Here is a 21029-nt window from a genome sequence, read left to right as displayed (position 1 = left end):
ATTTACATGAACTTCATAAAGGCTGTCTAATTCTATGCATCATTACACTGGTCAAAACATTCAAAATATAGGTGATCATTTCATCATTTCGATCGGTGTGTGGTTATCTGCACGTTCTGATCATGTTGTGTTAATATGCTTTATCTCAGTCAGGTTACATGTCACAGAATATTGCAGATTTCACGCACTCCTCCACTTATTTTTCTTTTTTTTCTTTTTATTTTATTTTTACAAATTACAGAACATGGTCATTTGTTTAAATGCATGTAATAAAATAAGCGGTTTATCGGTATACAAGTATATCTTGATTTGTGACAATGTTAAGTCAAAATTATTCACGCTTGTAATAATATTGCCCTCTATGAAATACAAAGAAAAAACAAGCACCGTCTAAAACATGAATGCTATATATAAATTTTTAAAATTCCGAATTAATTAAAAGCTATTTATTTACTTAGCGAGCAGTTAAAGACCGTACAGGGGATGTCAGGGGCATGCACAGGGGTAGACAGTTGCTTACAGGGGATGACAAGGGCGTACAGGGGGTGACAGGGGCTTACAATGGCACACAGGGGTTGTGTACAGGGGTGCACAGGGGATGACAGGGTATACAGGGGCTCTGTACATTGGCACACAGGGGATGTATAGGGGATGACAGTGAAAACACAGGGGATGACAGGGGAAGACAGGGGATTTTCATACGGACAGGGGTTTTTAGATCCAGTAGTGATAGGATGTCATCAATCAACGGTAGCGGGAATGATACGGGTTTCACTATCTTATTCAAGCTTCTAAAGTCAACGCACATCCGGTCTGATCCGTCCTTTTTCTTCACCACTACTAAGGGAAATGACCAAGGTGATTGTGATCTCTCAATAATCTTTGCGTCCATCATTTCCAGTATGGCCTTGTCAATTATCTGTCTTTTATTTAAGGGTACACGGTAGGGTCTGTTCTTTATTGGTTGGTGATCTCCAGTTTCTATCTTCATTTTAACAGTATTAGTCACTCCAAGATCACTGTCTTTCTTTGCAAATAAATCATTGTTTTTGCTCACAAGTCTTTTGATTGAGTGTTCAAATCTTTTAGGTACATCAATTTCTTCTTTTGTGTCTGGAGTATTCTGTATTTCTGAGATTTCCTTCCGTTTTAATGCGGTAATTCGTCCTACTATGTAGCCTCTTGGAATTTTATAATTTTTGTTAGTTTGGTTAACGAAGATCATTGGAACTTTCTTATCTTTCCGAACTATACAAACGGCGTCTTTTAAATATAGTCCTGGGTCTTCCATAATGCAGTTATTGTCTATGCTGTTCACTTCAACCAAGTCATTATTTTCCAGAGGAAAATTGTTATTTATTTTTCCATAGAATACAGCCACCGTGTTTGGTCTCATAATAAGTTTCTTAGGAGTTCTTACAATAGTTGAGATGTGTAAATCTTCTTTAAGTTCCGCGCATACTTTGCCATCAATACGCATGAGTCCAAGATCAAAGTATAAACGAACATTGTTTTTCTTGAGCCAATCACGACCGAGAATCATGTTTCGGTTGAGTCCCTTTGTCACATAAAGTTTGTGGTCTAAAGTTAACCCTAAAAACTTAAAGGAAATATTTACATACCCTATCGCAATTAAAGAATTGCCATTTGCTGCTTGTAATGAGGGGATGTCATTATTAAACAACTTGGGGCGGGGAAATAGATTATCATACATTTTCTTACTAATTAGAGATACGGCTGCACCTGTATCTACCAAAGCTCTAAATTTATTTTTACCTACTTTTAATAAACAGCTACTGGGGTTGTTAGTAAAATTAATTTCATATGTAGGTCTTTGTTTAAAGTTCTTTCTTCGGACTTCAACTTTTGTTGCTATATTAAAAATATAGAAATCTATATAAAGAATTAAGTGTCTAGTTATATTGAGTGAAGCATACTTTTTTTTATTGCGGTGCATTGGAATCTGTCTAAACAAGACAATGAGACGCGGGTTTGTCATACATGTACCATACCCCCTGTTATTCATCCATACAAGAACATCCAGAATGGCATTGCCTGAAAATATTTTAGACATGTAACAGTATATTATAACTTTAAAACTTTATCATACAGAAAACAAACACCTTGGTATAACTAAATTTATCACAACATATCAGAAAGTAAATAAGAGAGTAAGGAAAAAGATATAAAATTACTGTACAATAAATTCAAATATCCTTCACAAAATTTAAACCTACCAAATTCTATGTCAGCGGAAATGACAGAAATGGCATACAGTGTGACAGAAATTCAAGCGCCATATATGATTTGACATCAAATATATAGAAACCGGAGGCACGTATTTTGCAACCTTTAAAAATAAACATATACAATATCATATATATTAAACATACCCTGAATATACATGTACGTAATTCTTTGAGATACCGATTAGTTTATGGTAATAAGGTTGACATCTTCGAAAAATGTAAGTGTTATTTTGGTGCATTTCCTTGACCTTTAATTTGAAATCTTGTAAATTCTTATCCGGATACGTATAATCACGAAGAGGGGGAGAAGAACTTTTTAAGACTTTTTAAACATCATTACTTTATAGACTGAAGCATTCTTAATATATTATTTTCCTTGGGCACGGACAAAAGCTCCTTTCTAAATCTCTTTAAATTTCATTTTAAATGAACGTTTAAAACACGGTTTTTGAATATCATAACTTTAAGGCTCCTTTCATTTACTTAGTTTTGACTGAAGATATATTATGTAGAAAAAAGTCAAACTTTGTTCTTCATAAAGCACTTCATATTTAATTATAAAGTATATGTAATGCTGGTAATACATACATGTATTATGTAGGTTGAATATATTCAATTGAATTTTTCAGAATATTTTCTTCATTTATTATGATCATCTTTCAGTCGAAAATCATTCTCAGTTATTTGTCTCCATCTACTAACAACCTACCTAGTGTAAACGTACGTGTATATTGATCAATCGGTTTAATACACATGAGAAACATATTAAGTTTAATGTTTCAAATGATGTGTTAAGTAAATGTAATGTTTCATTTTTTTAATTCAATGTCACCTATATAATTCAAGCAGTCAGAAACAAAACCAATTATCAACATATTAACTTATTTATCAGTTATGAATCAATTATTACCTAAACAGGATGTTGATCAGCATAATGAAATTGTCATTTTCGGGCTAAGAAAAACGCAGCAGCTTTTTGACCAAACTGAAATTCATCAATATCAAATTAAAAAGATATGAAACTGAATCAATGCAACGTTTGAAAAAGATGTACGTAAACTGCCAATGCACATATACCGAATTACACATTTCCCTTAATTGGCAAATCAAGATTTCATACAAGCCCTTTAAATTGCCTTAAGTGTGTGTATATAAAATTGAATGAAAAAAAAAACCACAAACATTCATGATAACCCATAGTACGATAAACCCATACATATAAGTATATTTTTTCACTTGCATTTAACTAATACATACTTTATTTCATAATATGCAATACATTACATACATATAACAGTTTCAAATTTTCACGCTGTTTATTTATTTAATACAACAAAGCAAAACACACAATAAATTGTACGTGGGTTATGTTCTTTTGATATTAAATGATAAAATGCATTTTCATTTAAAAAATCACTTTAATTCACTTCATATATTAAAAACAAATTAAGGGAAAATAAATATGAATGCTACAATCAAATTTTAAAATAGAAGACGCTGTGATAGCAAACAGAAAATTCTCTTGTTATTTTTTTTTGGAAGGGGGGGGGCATTAAAAATTGTTTTTCCCTGTTTAATTTATTTTTGTCCTCATTACAAAGGACTACATAAAAATCATAGGATTTTATGTTTCTCTCTTTGATAATATCATTTTATACTTATATAGAATTAAGATTTTTTTTTTCTGGATTGTATACATATATGTGTATAACGGATATAAAGATATAGGATAACACAAACTAATTAGACAAATACTACTAAGTTATCTTTTTACAAAAATAAAGAAACACACACAACTAGTTTTTTTGTGAAAGAATAAAATTATTCAAAGCCAAGAACAAAGAAAAACTTAAGGTGGCATACACAAACATTTTGTTCAAACCACAATAACCTTTTTGTACAAAATCAGCTAAATACAATTGTGTCATTAAAAGAAATTTAATAATAAAATTAGTTTTCATACATGTGTGAGAAAAAAAGAATGTGAAGCTTTGTATCAGTTTCTTTAATTTGAAAAACACAGTCTACCTCATTCTAAGATTTAGTCATTTTTCCTGGTACATATTTGCAAAAGTTAAACTTACAACGCTGTAGAACGGCTTGAAAGTCTTTATTAAAAACATTTTTAGTTAAAGATTTATGTTGTCTACTAAGTTGTAAGACTTAAACAATCATTTGCTTTCAAAGTATAGAACTTGATTTGCTTGCAAATGTTAACCACTATATGGAGAAAAAATCTATCCTTCAAGATTTTATTCAAGATTATATTCTACCTCATCACAAAATATAAATTAATGAGTATTATTTGCATTAAGGTTCATTGTATAACGACTAAAATTTGTACATAATAAATAAATGGTCCGATATCTTAAATCATGGTATAATTTGATATCAAATATGCAATGAAATAAATACATAAATAGTAAATATTTCCCTATCTAGAAATTATTCAAATTATACAGCATCCTTTCATAATACATTGAATACCTATACACAATAATTGATAAGGAGAAATGAAAAATATGAAACATTTGAGGTTGTGTATGTATCTAATTGGGAACACTCTAATGAAGTGTAACGGTCGCCTAGGCACATGTATAATGCAAAACTATAAAGAATCTTTTGAATAACAAAATAAACATTGATATGCAAAACTAATGCATCCATTGATATGAAAAGACGAGGGTCGAATCTTAGAATATTTGATGGCAAAGTACATGCTTATAATTTTTAAATTGGTTTCGAAGAAAGGCTACAATCTAAAAGGTTAAAAATAGTATTAACATGTACGTATATTTTTTGGTTTAAAAAACCTGGAAACGTAATCATTGGTTTACACATTATTTTTACAATTCCCAATGTTTAATACTGTCCAGTCATAATACATATACATTCAGTTTGGCCAGTACCCACTTTAATTAAATTTATCAGATACTAATTGAGTTTAAAACATTCTTCGGAAGAAGCCATTCATACTGATATTCTTGTAGTTGATTTGGATCGTTTCTAGCCATAATGTCGGCGTTTCTGTTATTCATTCGATTTTGGATTGCAGATAGATTTTGTTGAAACCTTAAAAAAAATATATTATACTTCAGCTTAAATCAAATGAGCGCAGTCAAATTGCAAGGAAAATGAAAATATCATTTCATTATATCATACGCTGCAACACAATTCCTTCCAAAGGTGTCCATATCTCTCGTGTAAACGTTTTCATAGTTTCCTAGGCTGTTGGTTAAAACTAGCGTCAAAACCTTCATAATCTTTATTGTAGAAAACATCTCTTTTCTTGATGGCATACTGGCATCAAGGTCAGCCTTAGTGGTAAAACATAAAAATAGAAATGAATTAATGATAAAACACCGACAAAATATTCTATACAATTATAGCCTTTTGATGAGGTTAATACATGGTATTATAGACCTGATGAGAATATATCGACCAAGGACAAAGTCCGCGGTTGATATATTCTCATCAGGTCGATAAACCATGTATTGACATATATCAAAAGGTTATAACTGTTTAATCATAATAAATCAAAAACTAATTATTCAAATTCTCTTCAAGCGTATGGTAGTAAAATATTTTGTTCATTATTTAAAGATTTTATATCGCACGTGCCAAAACCAGTATTTTGTCATAAAAATCTATCTTTAGTGAGGTCACCAAATTTTCATTTGTTTTGGTATAGTAAGGTTTGTAACAGAATTTTAGCACGCACGGTCATTTGACAGCAATCGACAAATCATATGATTAGAAAAACAACCGATATTATAATTATTGAATATCATAGAAAATATTGCACAAGTGCAATATGATTGATCTTGCACTTCAAATCTAATATGTGTAGCAGTAAATAATGGAAAGAATGATGGAAAGAAAGAGTCATACCAAAACCAGCTTAGTAAAGAATAACAAACACTGCCAGCCAAAAAAAAAACGAATAAAAAACAAATAAAACAAAAAAAAAACCCTGAAAACTATAGAAACGGATTTCTGAATTCTGTTTTAATAGCGACCAGAGCTTGTAACCAATTTCTATTTAATATTTCATTTAATAGTATTTAGGTAAATAATGCAGTGTCGTATGTAAACTAAAGGTTGATACACGACTTGACAAGAGTGCGCTTTGAGTAACCATTATTCTGTAGCATGGTCTTTGATTCTTGATTAAATGTTTAGATTTATTAGGGTTTCATTGGTAGAGACTGTATATAGATAGATAAACAAATACACTGTTCTGAGATATATTGAGATTTAGTCATAGTGATAGCAAAAATTGTAAAGCATAAAGGGTTTTTCCTAGACACTGCTTAAATATATTTTAAAAAATTGATTAAAAACACACTTCAAAGAATATAAGAAAGAACACCAGGTGGAGTATTTCTACATGGGACAAGTGGAACTGTGTATATCTTACGTGAATGACTCGTTTATGTTGACCTCAGGTTAAATACACAATGCCTGGGCAACTAATTAATCAATTAACACATACAATTAAAAAAAGACCCATGCAGGCAGCAGTGATACATTTGCAGTCAATAGAATGGAACCATGTATATTTATCAACTTGTACTTTGTTGCCTTGTTTCCATATCCTAAAATATCCTTTTAATCAAAATTTCGAAAGTTGACAATTGTGTTATTTTGCATAAAATAGCAAGAATGTTGATAACAGAATTAGCTAATTTTTTAAAAATAATTTCTAAAGTTTAAAAACTTTGCGAGAAAATAGCAATATTTTAAAAGCTGTAATAGGTTCTATTCACAATTATACGCTCACGAAATATGAAAAATTCTTTCAAATACTTCTTTTTTAGTCAATACGTTAATATCCTTTAGGCTGTAATCAATCTACAAATGTATTGAGTGCACACATACACACTCTTTTGAATGAAATTGTAGATACAAACACATGTAAATAAATCAACTGTACAGTAGGTGAAGTAAAGTTATTTTTTTTAAATTATGAACAAAACCCTTTGCTTAAAGAAGCAAATAAATGGTCTAATTAACAATGATATATAGCTTGGTGTTATGAAATGACTGTTCAAAGAACATTGTTTGAAAATGAACTCATTTAAGATAATGTTATAGAACTCATTTTTTAGTAAATGTTCCTGTCAATCGTTTTGTTACGCAATTTAACAATGAACTTTTGAATACATTGTTATCAAATCTGAAGAGGATTTTAAAAGCCCCTTTTCACAATTGGCACACGAGGACTTTGCATACGTTGCACGAGGTCTCACATTTGTTGTATGCGTTTTTGTGGTCGCATCAATTCTCCTCAAAATAGTGGACATACACACTATATAGAGCAACCGAAAACGATCGGCAAGTTATTGCAGTGCAACGCACGAACATTAGTAGGGACGTTTTACGTGAGACTGTTGTTCAACGTGCCTTATGTAATTTTACAACCTTTCGCTATCATTGAAAGATTTATCGGTTTCAGTTTCCATGCTTTGCCATGAGTATATATAATGGATACATAATTATTTTCGCCCCTAGATATTTTCGCTTCTACGTATGGGTTTGCCTAGTCTTGAATTCGCCCAAACAATATTGTGGCAAAATTAAGATAATAGGAGACATTGAAAATCGCAAAGTCCTAATCCGCTAACTGACAAAAAGAGCGAAAATAAAACGGGGGCAAATAGTTCCATTAAATAGTGTACACAGTACATGTATAAGCATATCTGTTTCAGACCACAGTTGGCCTTGATTTTGGCTGCTGCTTTTGTCATTGTCTTTGGCGGTATCATATCTTGCTTTCAGTTATGTCTACTGAAGTGCGTCGCAAACGGGCGATATAGACCACCTCTGACTCATAGATGCTGTTTTACGGTGAAACGCATGATATGACGCCTCTCGTACAACCTCTTCGGCGCAGGTTAAATCGTTCGAAAATCTTGAATTTCATGCGATCCTATCTCATTATCTTACAACACTCGCTTTCATTTTATAACAGTCGCGTATAGACGCAAGATATTTCGAAAGATTCAAATCTATTTACAACGTACAACGGTCGATCTGAATCGTGCGAGTTTCGTACGAGTACTTCTTCATATGCGATTATTTTGCCCGCAGTTTACGAATTATATCTATTTTTTTCGGTCGCACGAATATTTTGTCGCTGGTGCGTCAATTGTGAAAGGGGCTTAAACCTGTTAAATGGTATAAATGAAAAATAATTTTTTTGAATAGTTTAGATATATGTTTTACAATTTTAGGGTTTTTTCATGGTTACATGTACAAACATTACAAAAGGCTATATGACTGTAACTTGTCCGTTGCACAATATCGTAACTGAATTGATAAATTATCAGGGTAGGATGGCAAGGACCTATTATCATATGACTAGATACAAGCGAACGTTGGTTGGTCGGATGAATCTTTTATATAAACTCTCTCTTCAAAAATATTCGTGAAGCCATCCATGTAAGTTACCTGTATTGGGCATCTTATCAAAGTATATCAAGTTTATCATACATGTATGTTATATAGTTTGCTACAATTTGTTAGTCAAGTTCCTTACATACGAAACACAAATGTATTATGTTTTTAAGATTATGTAGTAATGATACAAAAGGGAGTTGAAAAAGAGAGGAAAATCGAAAGCAAATAGAACATACCATAAACATTGTATACGTGCGAGGTGTTTAGAAGTTCAAATATATATATCATTGGATGTAAAACAATATAGATACACTTTATTTTATTTGGCATGTATATGCTTAATATTATATTTGTAAAACATGTTTTTCGTGTAACCAATAATATATGGATGTTTAAGAATTTCTTTTAAGAAAATGCTTTTACTCTCATCAAATCACATAACATTACCATTTCATCTTCAGGCTGGCCATTTAACAACGCTGCAAAATTTGGCGGGAACGCATATTGCTCATACTGAGGGAAATTCGTAGCGGAATGCTCTACACTACAGGTGTAAATGAAATACGTTACAACATCGACGAGATTTTCCATACTGTTGATTTCCGGAATGCCCTGCAAAGATATGATAAAACAGTAAAACGTTTATGTTTCTATTGATTTGTAAAAAGTAAAATGCATTTTTTAGACATTGATATGAAATAACAATTAACAGATCTTGGCATAAACTGACAACTTAAAAGATTATTCTAGAGTATTTGTAATAGCTATGGTTCTTGTCAACGTATTTGTTCGGTTATAACAGGAAATATATCATGATTCAAATTTGATTGATGTCAAAACAGACAACGCCTTGTTCACTAGCAAATATAAAAATGTAAAACTTTAAGGTCAGAATTTATTAAAAATACCACGTGAAAAGCAAAACACGCTATAATTTGCGTTAATTTTATACGACGGGGAAATGCATGTGTTTGATTATTATAAATAAAAAATCACCGCTATGTTGTTAATCATAATGCTCAATTCGATCATGTTACAAAGATATCAAAATTTAAACTGTAAATAATATCTATAGTAATGCCTCCTCATGAATATCAATCTTTCATGTGATATCGACAGCTAAATTTAGTCTATCATGCAAAAATTGGTGGCAACACCTTCATAATTGGTAAAGTTTCAAGAAGGAAAGGATACGTTTTTTTAGTAAAGCATATGTCCTATAAACAGGTACGAACAATGGAAAACAAATTCACAAGCTTGTAAGCATGTTTATTCTTCTTATCAAGTTAAGTAATGACGTAGGCCCATGTGTGTTCTCCTTTGGGCTATTTTTAGTTCGTGTGTGTGTTATCCTATTTACACAATCATGCAAAAGTAAGGGTATCGTGAATGACGAATGTATTACACTCATAATACATGTATATATTTCTGATTAAGAGCTATAAAGCATAAATTACACAGTATTGAGACGGATATGTAATAACACAAAAATATAACGGCCACCTGATTTCCTAGGGACATGTGCAGTGAGGTAGATTTCGCTCTTCCTTCATCAATATTCATGAAAATGCATTACTTGCCTGACAAGAAAATAAACAATTAAACTTCTATATCGTATAGAATGAAATGTAACCCCCCCCCCCCCCATTGTTCTTTACAGAATAAAGGTTATTTTTATAAGGAAACAAAGACATGCGTTTTCATTGTCATTCAAAATTGACGCAAATTATAGCATGTATAGCTTTAAGGAGGCCGACTTTAGTTTCACTGAGCGTGTTTTGCGCATTCTGGTAGAAAACTGTGTATTACAATGTAAGACCTTTTTAAAAAATGTTTCAATACCATTTTGAACACAATACAGAAATAACAAATTAAAATGTTTAGATTTATAACTGAAAAATTTATTTTAACGATTTTTCCGCTGTTTGGTTAGTGAGCGTTGCCATTTTGCTTTTAAAATAAAGCTCTGTACGTTAAAAGTAAAAGCATGAAAGGAAAAGTAAAAATTTATACGTTTTTGACATTTTGAACACAGCATAATGCTAGAGTTATTTTTCTTAATTTTTAAATGATTTCATCGTACCAAACCTCATTTGTAATACTCCAAATAGCAACAATTGTTGCATTTTGATATTTTGAGATAACCCCTCCTCTCCCCCCCCCCCCCCCAAAAAAAAAGAAAAAGAAAAACCCAGATGGTAGAAATAAGTGTTTTTACATATTTGGTGAAATGATATTACTATTTACATATCACAATTTTAAAAAAAATCAATATCTGTGAATTCCTTATATCCGATTTCGTTATCATCGTAATTTTGCAAAGATTTGTTCAGAATTATATTGGTGACTCATAGAAAACCTATCTATTTCCAAAAAGATTTGTCAGAATTTTATTGGGAATTTAAACAAAACTTTCATATTTTCGAAATTTCGCTATACCCGTGTTTGTACTAAACAAACTTTACTGTATAAAGGTATCATACATTCATTCCACATCCCCCAGATCCTATCATTGCTCTTGATGCTCTTGGTGCCGTTAATTCCTGATAAAACCCTTGAATTTCTCCATCTTCTTGCACATTTCGATCGTCATCTTTATTGAAAAAGATTATGAAAAAAAGTCATCTGTAGATACATGTAAGAATTACGCATTGCTAAAAAGATGTAAAAAAAAATATGCAACATAAAAACAATCATGGCCTCGCATCTTTTGCAGTAAATAGACAAACTCATAATCTAAATCCAAGAGAAATTTACATACTTTTATAATAATGCGTAACATATTGATGGACAAATTGCCGTATTGCTCCTTCCAATTGCAAAGCATCATCTTTGAAGAAGTAACCTGGTATATCCTTTTTAATGAAAAGAAAAACGAATAATTTGTTTTGTCAAAACAAATATGACGCTATCTAAACTGAGACATTTTAGTTTTAATCATTAAAGATATTTTTTATGCAGATATGCACACATACATTTCTCCGTAAGAAAGACATGAACCAGACCCGGTTTTTCACAAACCGACAAACAGAAGGATGGAGGGACAAGCTGATTCCTATTTTCCCCCTAAACCTCGTATGCGGGGGGTATATCAGGAGTTTAACCAACGATGAGTTAAAAAGCAACTTTGTATCATCTTTTGGTTCTCTAGAAGATCTCGATATCCCACTGGGAGGAAATCAACAGGAATTTCAGAGGGATATGGATAAGTTCAGAGGCCATCAAGCCAGTCCAACAGCATGAACAGCGATATGAACATAAGATAAACTTTGGCTCTTGCAAGCCATGTATGAAAGACTAAATTTAGAGCACGTCTACGAGAAAAACCATGCAAATATGGAAAAAAAAGTAGTGGTAGAAAGTTTCAAGAATGAACAGAATTTTATTACAGCTTTAAAGGACACCTATTTATTAGAGTTAGATATATAATATTTGTTTTTCCTCTGGATGTTTCTATTACATGTATAATAACAGCCAGTATTGCATTCCGGTTAATATGCCTCTAAGATACAGACAATTTAAGGAAAGAAATCAATTCAATAACTAATTATAAAATGTGTGAACAACATTTGGAAAAAAGAAGAATATACCCTTAAAGAAGAAGTTCGATCAATTAGTTGTTGCAGTGACGCTTCATGTTTAGACTTTTTGTATTTATAGGAAACTTTTTAAATTTTCTTACTGATTATAATATATTAAACTCACCTTTTGACTCTCAAGGAATAAAAGTTAATGAATGAACAAAATTACCTAATTACAAATGAAATGAAAATGTTCTGGGTTTTAATTTTTTTTAGTTAATATAGTCAATATATATGAATAAAATGGAAAAATATACTTGTCTATTTAATCACATTTTCTGACAGAACTCCTATTCATTACATTTATTTTCATTACTATTAATAGAATTATCTCCCTTGTTGCGCTCTTCTGTAGAGAAGGTATTGTTGTCGCAATGTTGACATAAATGTTCAACCAGAAAATTGAGAAATGATTTGAGTGTTTAAATATATATAAAGTCATTGAATGATTTCAATTGGACAAAAATTGCACCCTAAGAGTGTTATTTATTGAACACAGTATATACCATATTTAAGTTTGAGGGACACTTGAGGCCTACTTAACAGCTCAGAAATCCATGTACTATCATCATCAGAAAATGTTACATGCCCGGTGTCATCTCGTAAAATGCTCAACCCGTAAAATGGACCAGTATAAATTTTTACATTTGTCTTTTATTACAAAATAATACACATATTAGGTATTATTTTGTAATTCATTTTAAGCAAAGGTGTGGCATTTACTCCAACAAACTATAACGTGAATGTTTTGAACAAGGAGAATAAGAGATTAAAACAAGAAATAAAAACATCTAACAATAATACATTTATAACTAATTATGTATTGCCCTTACATGAGTTCAAGGTATAATGTCAATTGTTACAACGTCTCTGTATGTTCTTTGCATATTTGTTTGCGTTGTTTTAGATTGAGTATTGATTTTCATTGCCTCGTGTGTGGATTTTGTATATCTCCATGGTCATCTACAGACCACCGCACCCTTCACCTAGGTTTTAAAGATAGATAAATGTAGGAATTTGAGAGTTTTAATTTATTTAAAGAAGAATTAATTGTAAAATTGTGGCATTTTCTGCTCATGTGCACCTTTTTGATATGATAGCCGTTTAAAATTCCAATTCATTTTCATTAATTATTCAATGATAATACGATCATAATGCTACCTGTTAGCAGGATCATTGCTACTATTGATCGAGCCGAAGGAAAGATGTGCTAAGAACAAAAGTTCAATTCTTCGATCCTTTTTTTTTTAATTATTTGTATACAATTAAGACTTTTTTTCTAGATTATAATATTTGTGGATTGAGAAAGGAGGAGGTAGGTATCCCCCTGAGGGTTATGAGATAGTTATTGAGAATGCAAGTACATCTAAAATAAAAAAAAAAGATTTCTACTCCCTACCCCGCCATAAGCAGTCTACCCCCTATTGGCAATGATTACTGTTGTACTTTTTTTCTCAGTCTTAATAAGTCAAACATGTTTTGTTCTTTTCGTCTTTAAAAATAGTCTTTCTCCATAATTCTGAACTTTCATAAGTATTAATTAATTATGTCAATAACAAAACAGGTTTGTTCTAAATAATTGGTAAGAGTTTTGATGTTTTAAATTTTTAATATGTTCAATGTTTCACTCATATATACACAGAGTATAACATATTAATTATAAAATTTTAGATAACTATTTTAACTGTTTTGCTGTTCCTCGGATGTTTTATATTGCTTTCACATAAAGTAAAAAAAGTTATGTTTCTCATATCACCTGTAAAGGTTTTAGTTTATTGTAAGAGAAAAGAGGAACGTTCCTCAGATGAATTGTCAAGATTTTAATTTTGGCTTGCAGGGATGTTTAAGCAGTTTGAGGATTAATTAAACATTGGAGGATTTTGTGATGTAGGCATTTCAGATGTTCTTATGGCTTTATTATTTTAATACAATAGAGGGAGGAACGTTATTCAGTTATTTATTGATTATCTCAGTATATGGAACGAGGAAATATCCTCAGGTGTTACGTAAAGATTTCAGTTGAAGTAAAAATGAGAATGCTCCTTAGACGACCTGTCAAGATTTTCTGTTGAATTGAAAAGAGGAACTGTTACGTAGAGATTTTAGTTTATGAGGGATGTTCATCATTTAAATGGCTTTTTGATGCATAAAAGATCCATGAACTCTAGCTCTAAAATTCTTATATTTTGCAAAAAAGGTGGAAATAGCTGCAAATATGAAAATGTGGGTTAAAAAGGGAATTTTGGCTTTTCTTTTTTATTTGGATTTTGGATTGTGTTAAAAGTAACAACATGCAGAGAGAGAGAGAGAGAGAGAGATAGAGAGAGAGAGAGAGAGACAGACAGACAGACAGAGAAACAGACAGACAGACAGACAGACAGGAATAAAATAGAAAGTACCATTGCCCCTCTGTTCTCCAGGCTGGTCTGAATAGGATCATACACCCAGTTTTCGTTGCTAGAAATTGATTAAACAAAAACTCAAAAAGAGTTAGGTTAGTCAATTAAAGAACAAATGGTCTCAATTGTTAGGCATTTTTGTTTACAATACAAATAGCTTTCATGTATTATATTATCTCATTAATCTTTGATTCAAAAGCATTGTTAATATTTTTATATGCTACAAATTTCTCCTTAAGTAAACTCATAGGTATTTCTATGATTAATGAGTTGTTTCAAAAAATGTGGATAAAAGTTTTCCATACTATATTTTTTTTATATCTTAAGGAGGATGTGCAGTCATCTTGAATACTTGAGGGTAAGAATACAAACACTTTTTTAAACTGGATTGTCCCTGTCCGAAACTGATCAAAATTGTTGCCAATTGCAAAAGATAAGAAAAGCAGTAAATATGATTTTTTATCTGTTGGTTTTTTTTCGCAAATTATGCATACAAGAACAGAAAAGAATGCCTTTTTAATCTTTTACAACAGATTTAGAACTCATTTAGACTTACTTTAAAAATTTAGAAATCTGACGAAATATAAAAGAAGTTCATTGATGTCCTCTTTAAAAAAAATGTTGAGAAGATGATTAAATCTTTCAAATTAAAGTTGTAGCTTCGCCTCATAATAGGAAACCTTTTTTTATCCTTCGGCATTTGATCAATGTTAATAACAAGAAAATCAAGTCTTTACTTAGACCTCCTGTGTCTATAAAGGCACATTGACATTTTATTTGCATAGAAAAAAAAAATAAACGGTAATTAAAAAATTCAACAATCCGTGTTAAATGTAACATCTCTATACTTCAATACCGGTCCCAATAAATTATTATTTTTTTCTTGTTCTATAAGTTCAAATTAAAATAAATTATTTTTGGAAGTAGGGTATGGGTATAAAAAATTAATTGTCTCTAAAAATAAATCCATGTATTTTTCAATGAAGATATATCTCAATTTTACTTTCATAGATACAGACAAATAAATCTCGTGAGAATTGATAGTTTTGTAGACCAATTTTAAGAATAATGTATCGTATTTTGAGGAAAATTACAACTAAAACGAACAACCTTAGATTTTTTTTTTCAAGAAATGGTTGTAAAGACTAACATCAATGACCTTTTCTAAAAAATTTGTCAGATTAATTAAATCTTTAAGTCTGTAGCTGCGCAGTTCAACACATGTATGTGAATTAAAAAGGCAATGTTCTGTTCTTGTATGCATAATGAGCATACAAAACAACATGTAAAACTTCATGATTATTGCTTTAGTATCTTTTGGCAACAGGTTTGGTCTATTTCGAACAGGAACAAGCTAGTTCAAGAAATGTTAAGAAACTTAATACATTCTAAATTTGATTGTCAAATGTACAAGATGGCTGCACCTGTCCCTTTAGTCAATTTCCTAATAATATAAGCTGTTCAACTTACTGTTTTGCTATTAGCTTCAACATTAATATACGTCTAATGTACATGTTCTTCTCAATGTAACCTCCTCGTGGAAGTAAATCATCCCTGGCAGCTCTTAATATGCACAAGTGATAAATATAATGATAACTAGACCTATTTTTGTCTCCAACAAAAAGGAAGGGCTTTTCGACAGCCCTTAAAACCCCTTATTCAAATTTATTATATTTTCTCTCAGAATCTGTATATTAAAAATTAGGAAAATATCATGAGCATATACCTACACGTTAACATTTAAGAAATTAAATGCCCAAAGAAAGACAACTTCAGAATTTTTTATCCAACTATATCGTTTGTTTCCTGAAATAAAAGTTCTAAAAATTCAAATATAAGAAAGTACTTATTTAAGATTCAAGAGTTTTGGTATGCCAAAAGCTCTAATGCTAATCATTCATTGAGCAAAGCGAGATAACTCTTAAATTTTAATTTTTTTAAATGTAATAAAGTTATCATTTTCAGGCCCTTAAAACCCCTATAAGGAGTAAAAAAAGTGGCCTTTGGACCTAATTTTTAAATTGTACTCTTTATTCTAAACTAATAACTGAAAAGAGTTTGAAAATTGGATGAGTAAGAAAAAAGTTATAGCTAAAGGGCTGTTTTTAATACTGACCCCTTCAGGTCCCTTATTTTTCGGATTTTTTTTCCTAAAACCTTTTCCAGTCTGCGCATTAGGTCCCTCATTACAAGTACAAAATATAAAAATTTTTGCTTAAAAACTGTTTGAGAAAACGGTACATGCGTGAATTCAATTTAACATGGAAACTCCCATAGACAATTTTCATCGGCTCATAAAACCGGAAGTACTAGACACAATTCAACGAAACTTGGAATATGTCTTAATTACGTCTATTAACACAATATCTATCCTAATCATTTATTGAGCAAAGCGAGATAACTCTTGAAATTGAATTGCGATGAAGTTATCATTTTCAGACCCTTAAAACCCCTATAAGGAGTCAAAAAGTGGCCCCTCGGACCATATTTTTTAAATTGTACTCTTTATTTTGACCTATAAACCGAAAAGATTTTGAAAATCGGATAAACAATAAAAAAGTTACAGCTAAAGAGCCGTTTTTAATATTGACCCCTTCAGGTCCCTTATTTTTCGGAATTTTTTCCCCAAGACCTTTTCCGATCTGCGCATTAGGTCCTTTATTGCAAATACAAAATATAAAAATATTTGCTTGAAAACTGTTTGAGAAAACGTTACATGCGTGAATTCAATTTAACATACAAACTCCCATTGACAATTTTCATCGGCTCATAAAACCGGAAGTACTCAATACTATTCAATGAAACTTAGAATATATCTTGATTACATCTACTTAAACAATATATATCCGTCTGAGAACATTCCTAAGCTTTTCTGAGTTTTTTATTTTTTCATCCCCCCTTTTCTCAAGTTTGAGGCCTAAAATCTCAAAACTGATAAGAGATAGAAACTCGCCGCCGCTTTACTATTTGAACAATTCGACATGGTTGATCTAACTCTAAAATTACAACGAATTTCCTTTAAAAATAAAAACAATATATTGATTCATTTAATTTCTACTATTTTGCTTGTGTAAAGCGGAAGTACCGGAACCGGAAATCCAAAACCTTACATACTGGTGACATTTAAAAATGCTAAAAGACTATTTTATAGTTATTTCTAAAATCCTTTCCGTTTTAAAAAAATCGCTGACGGAAAATCTGTCGAGAAAAAGAAAAATAATAACTAGACCTATTTTTGTCTCCAACAAAAAGGAAGGGCTTTTCGACAGCCCTTAAAACCCCTTATTTAAATTTATCATATTTCTCTCAGAATCTGTATATTAAAAATTAAAAAAATATCATGAGCATATACCCACACGTTAACATTTAAGAAATTAAATGCCCAAAGAAAGACAACTTCAGAATTTTTTATCCAAGTATATCGTTTGTTTCCTGAAATAAAAGTTCTAAAAATTCATATATAAGAAAATACTCATTTAAGATCCAAGAGTTTTGGTATGCCTAAAGCTCTAATGCTAATCATTCATTGAGCAAAGCGAGATAACTCTTGAATTTGATTTTTTTTTTAAATGTGATAAAGTTATCATTTTCAGGCCCTTAAAACCCCTTTAAGGAGTCATAAAGTGCCCCCTCGGACCATATTTTTTAAATTGTAGTCTTTATTTTGAACTATAAACCGAAAAGATTTTGAAAATCAGATAAACAATAAAAAAGTTACAGCTAAAGGACCGTTTTTAATATTGACTCCTTCAAATCCCTTATTTTTTAGAATTTTTTTCCCAGGACCTTTTCCGGTCTGCGCATTAGGTCCCTTATTGCAAATACAAAATATAAAAATATTTGCTTAAAAAATGTTTAAGAAAACGTTACATGCGTGAATTCAATTTAACATAGAAACTCCCATAGACAATTTTCATCGGCTCATAAAACCGGAAGTACTCAATACTATTCAATGAAACTTGGAATATATCTTAATTACATCTATCTAAACAATATATATCCGTCTTAGAACATACCTAAGCTTTTCTGAGTTTTTTATTTTTTCATCCCCCCTTTTCTCAAGTTTGAGGCCTAAAATCTCAAAACTGATAAGAGATAGAAACTCGCCGCCGCTTTACTTTTTAAACAACTCGACATGGTTGATCTAACTCTAAAGTTACATCGAATTTCCTTTAAAAATAAAAACAATATATTGATTCATTTAATTTCTACTATTCTGCTTGTGTAAACCGGAAGTACCGGAACCGGAAATCCAAAACCTTACATACTGGTGACATTTAAAAATGCTATAAGACTATTGTATAGTTATTTCTGAAATCCTTTCCGTTTTAAAAAAATCGCTGACGGAAATTCTGTCGAGAAAAAGAATAATAATAACTAGAACTTTTTTTTGTCTTCAACAAAAAGTAAGGGCTTTTCGACAGCCCCATTATCCCCTTTTAATTAAATGTTCAAAAAAAATATTCTCTAGTTTATTTCCAAGTGTTCTATACGCCTTGGTATCCCAAGTTGCTTAGATAGCAACTTCTGAGTAGTGCAATGTGAAAAGAAAGATAACTCCAGAACTTTACAGGTAGCTACACTTTAAATTTTAAGAAAAATATTTTCAAAAAATTATATTGAAGTAAGTATTCATTCCCTGGACACCAAATTTGGTATGCCTACAGTATTCATGCTCCTTAATCTTACAACAAAGCGAGACAACTCTTTCTAAAAAAAAATTTGAAATTTGAACAATTTCTGATCTTTAGGTCCTTCAAACCCCTATAAGGACTCAAAAAGTGGCCCCTCGGATCATAATTTTAAAATTGTACTCTTTACCCTAAACAATAAACTGAAAAGATTTTTGAAATCGGATGAAAGGTAAAAAAGTTACAGCTAAAAAGCTGTTTTGCACTTTGGCCCCTGCAGATCCCTAATTTTTTCGAGTTGTCTACCCAAAACTTTTTCAGGTCTGCAGATTGTGTGTGTCATTATAAAGATGAAATATTGTAGCAATTACTTGAAAAGCTTTTGAGAAAACGAACCACGCGTGATTTTTGTTTAACATTGAAACTCCCATAGGCGATTTTCATTGACCAATAAAACAGGAAGTAGTCAATATATTTTAATGAAACTTAGAATATATCTTAATTACATCTATGTTAATAATATTTAGGCGTTAAATAATTTTTTAAAGGTCATTTAATTTTTTTTGCTTTCTCATCCCCCCTTTTCTAAAGTTTAGGACTTTATATCTCAAAAACGGTAAGATATAAAAAGATGCCTACGCTGACATTTTTGTACAGAAAGACAAGATGCATCTAATTCTAAAATGTGAACATTCTAATATAAAAACTAATCAAAGTATTGCGTTTTAATCAATTTTTACATTTTTCCTTGTAAAAACCGGAACTACCAGAACCGGAAGTTAAAAACCTTACATTCCATAGATTGATAGATTTGCTGTTAGACCGTCCCAAAACTGTATCAATATATCTTACAGTTTTCAAAAAATCGCTGACAGAAATCTGTCGAGAAAAATAATAATAATAACTAGACCTATTTTTGTCTCCAACAAAAAGGAAGGGCTTTTCGACAGCCCTTAAAACCCCTTAATTAAATTTATCATATTTTCTCTCAGAATCTGTATATTAAAAATTAGGAAAATATCATGAGCATACACCCACACGTTAGCATTTCAGAAATTAAATGCCCAAAGAAAGACAACTTCAGAATTTTTTATCCAACTATATCGTTTGTTTCCTGAAATAAAAGTTCTAAAAATTCATATATAACAAAGTACTCATTTAAGATTGAAGAGTTTTGGTATGCCAAAAGCTCTAATGCTAATCATTCATTGAGCAAAGCGAGATAACTCTTGAATTTTAATTTTTTGGAATGTGATAAAGTTATCATTTTCAGACCCTTAAAACCCCTATAAGGAGTCAAAAAGTGCCCCCTCGGACCATATTTTTTAAATTGTACTCTTTATTCCAAACTATAAACCGAAAAGATTTTGAAAATCGGATAAACAATAAAAAAGTTACAGCTAAAGGGCCGTTTTTGATATTGACCCCTTTAGATCCCTTATCTTTTAGAACTTTTTTCCCAGGACCTTTTCCGGTCTGCGCATTAGGTCCCTTATTTCAAATACAAAATATAAAAATATTTGCTTGAAAACTGTTTGAGAAAACGTTACATGCGTGAATTCAATTTAACATAGAAACTCCCATAGACAATTTTCATCGGCTCATAAAACCGGAAGTACTCAATACTATTCAATGAAACTTGGAATATATCTTAATTACATCTATATAAACAATATATATCCGTCTAAGAACATTCCTGAGCTTTTCTGAGTTTTTTATTTTTTCATCCCCCCTTTTCTCAAGTTTGAGGCCTAAAATCTCAAAACT

The 21029-nt window shown here is 31.0% G+C and overlaps 1 protein-coding gene across 1 annotated transcript in view; it reads right to left on the bottom strand.

Moving 5' to 3' along the window:
• Positions 1 to 4239: 4239 nt before the first annotated feature.
• The window catches only part of LOC105333406 (arachidonate 12-lipoxygenase, 12R-type), a 29571-nt gene continuing 12781 nt past the window's right edge, over positions 4240 to 21029 (bottom strand). Inside the window, exons 10-16 of the mRNA XM_066070900.1 lie at positions 16102 to 16194; positions 14632 to 14689; positions 11413 to 11506; positions 11135 to 11244; positions 9099 to 9263; positions 5412 to 5566; positions 4240 to 5321 (exon numbers count right to left, since the gene is read on the bottom strand). Of these exons, the coding sequence (XP_065926972.1) occupies positions 5177 to 5321; positions 5412 to 5566; positions 9099 to 9263; positions 11135 to 11244; positions 11413 to 11506; positions 14632 to 14689; positions 16102 to 16194 (820 nt within the window). The 3' untranslated portion in view covers positions 4240 to 5176. The remainder of the gene's footprint in view (positions 5322 to 5411; positions 5567 to 9098; positions 9264 to 11134; positions 11245 to 11412; positions 11507 to 14631; positions 14690 to 16101; positions 16195 to 21029) is intronic.

Source organism: Magallana gigas, chromosome 9 (genome assembly GCF_963853765.1).
Source record: "Magallana gigas chromosome 9, xbMagGiga1.1, whole genome shotgun sequence".
NCBI lineage: Eukaryota > Metazoa > Mollusca > Bivalvia > Ostreida > Ostreidae > Magallana > Magallana gigas.
This window is presented reverse-complemented; position numbering and strand designations above follow the sequence as displayed.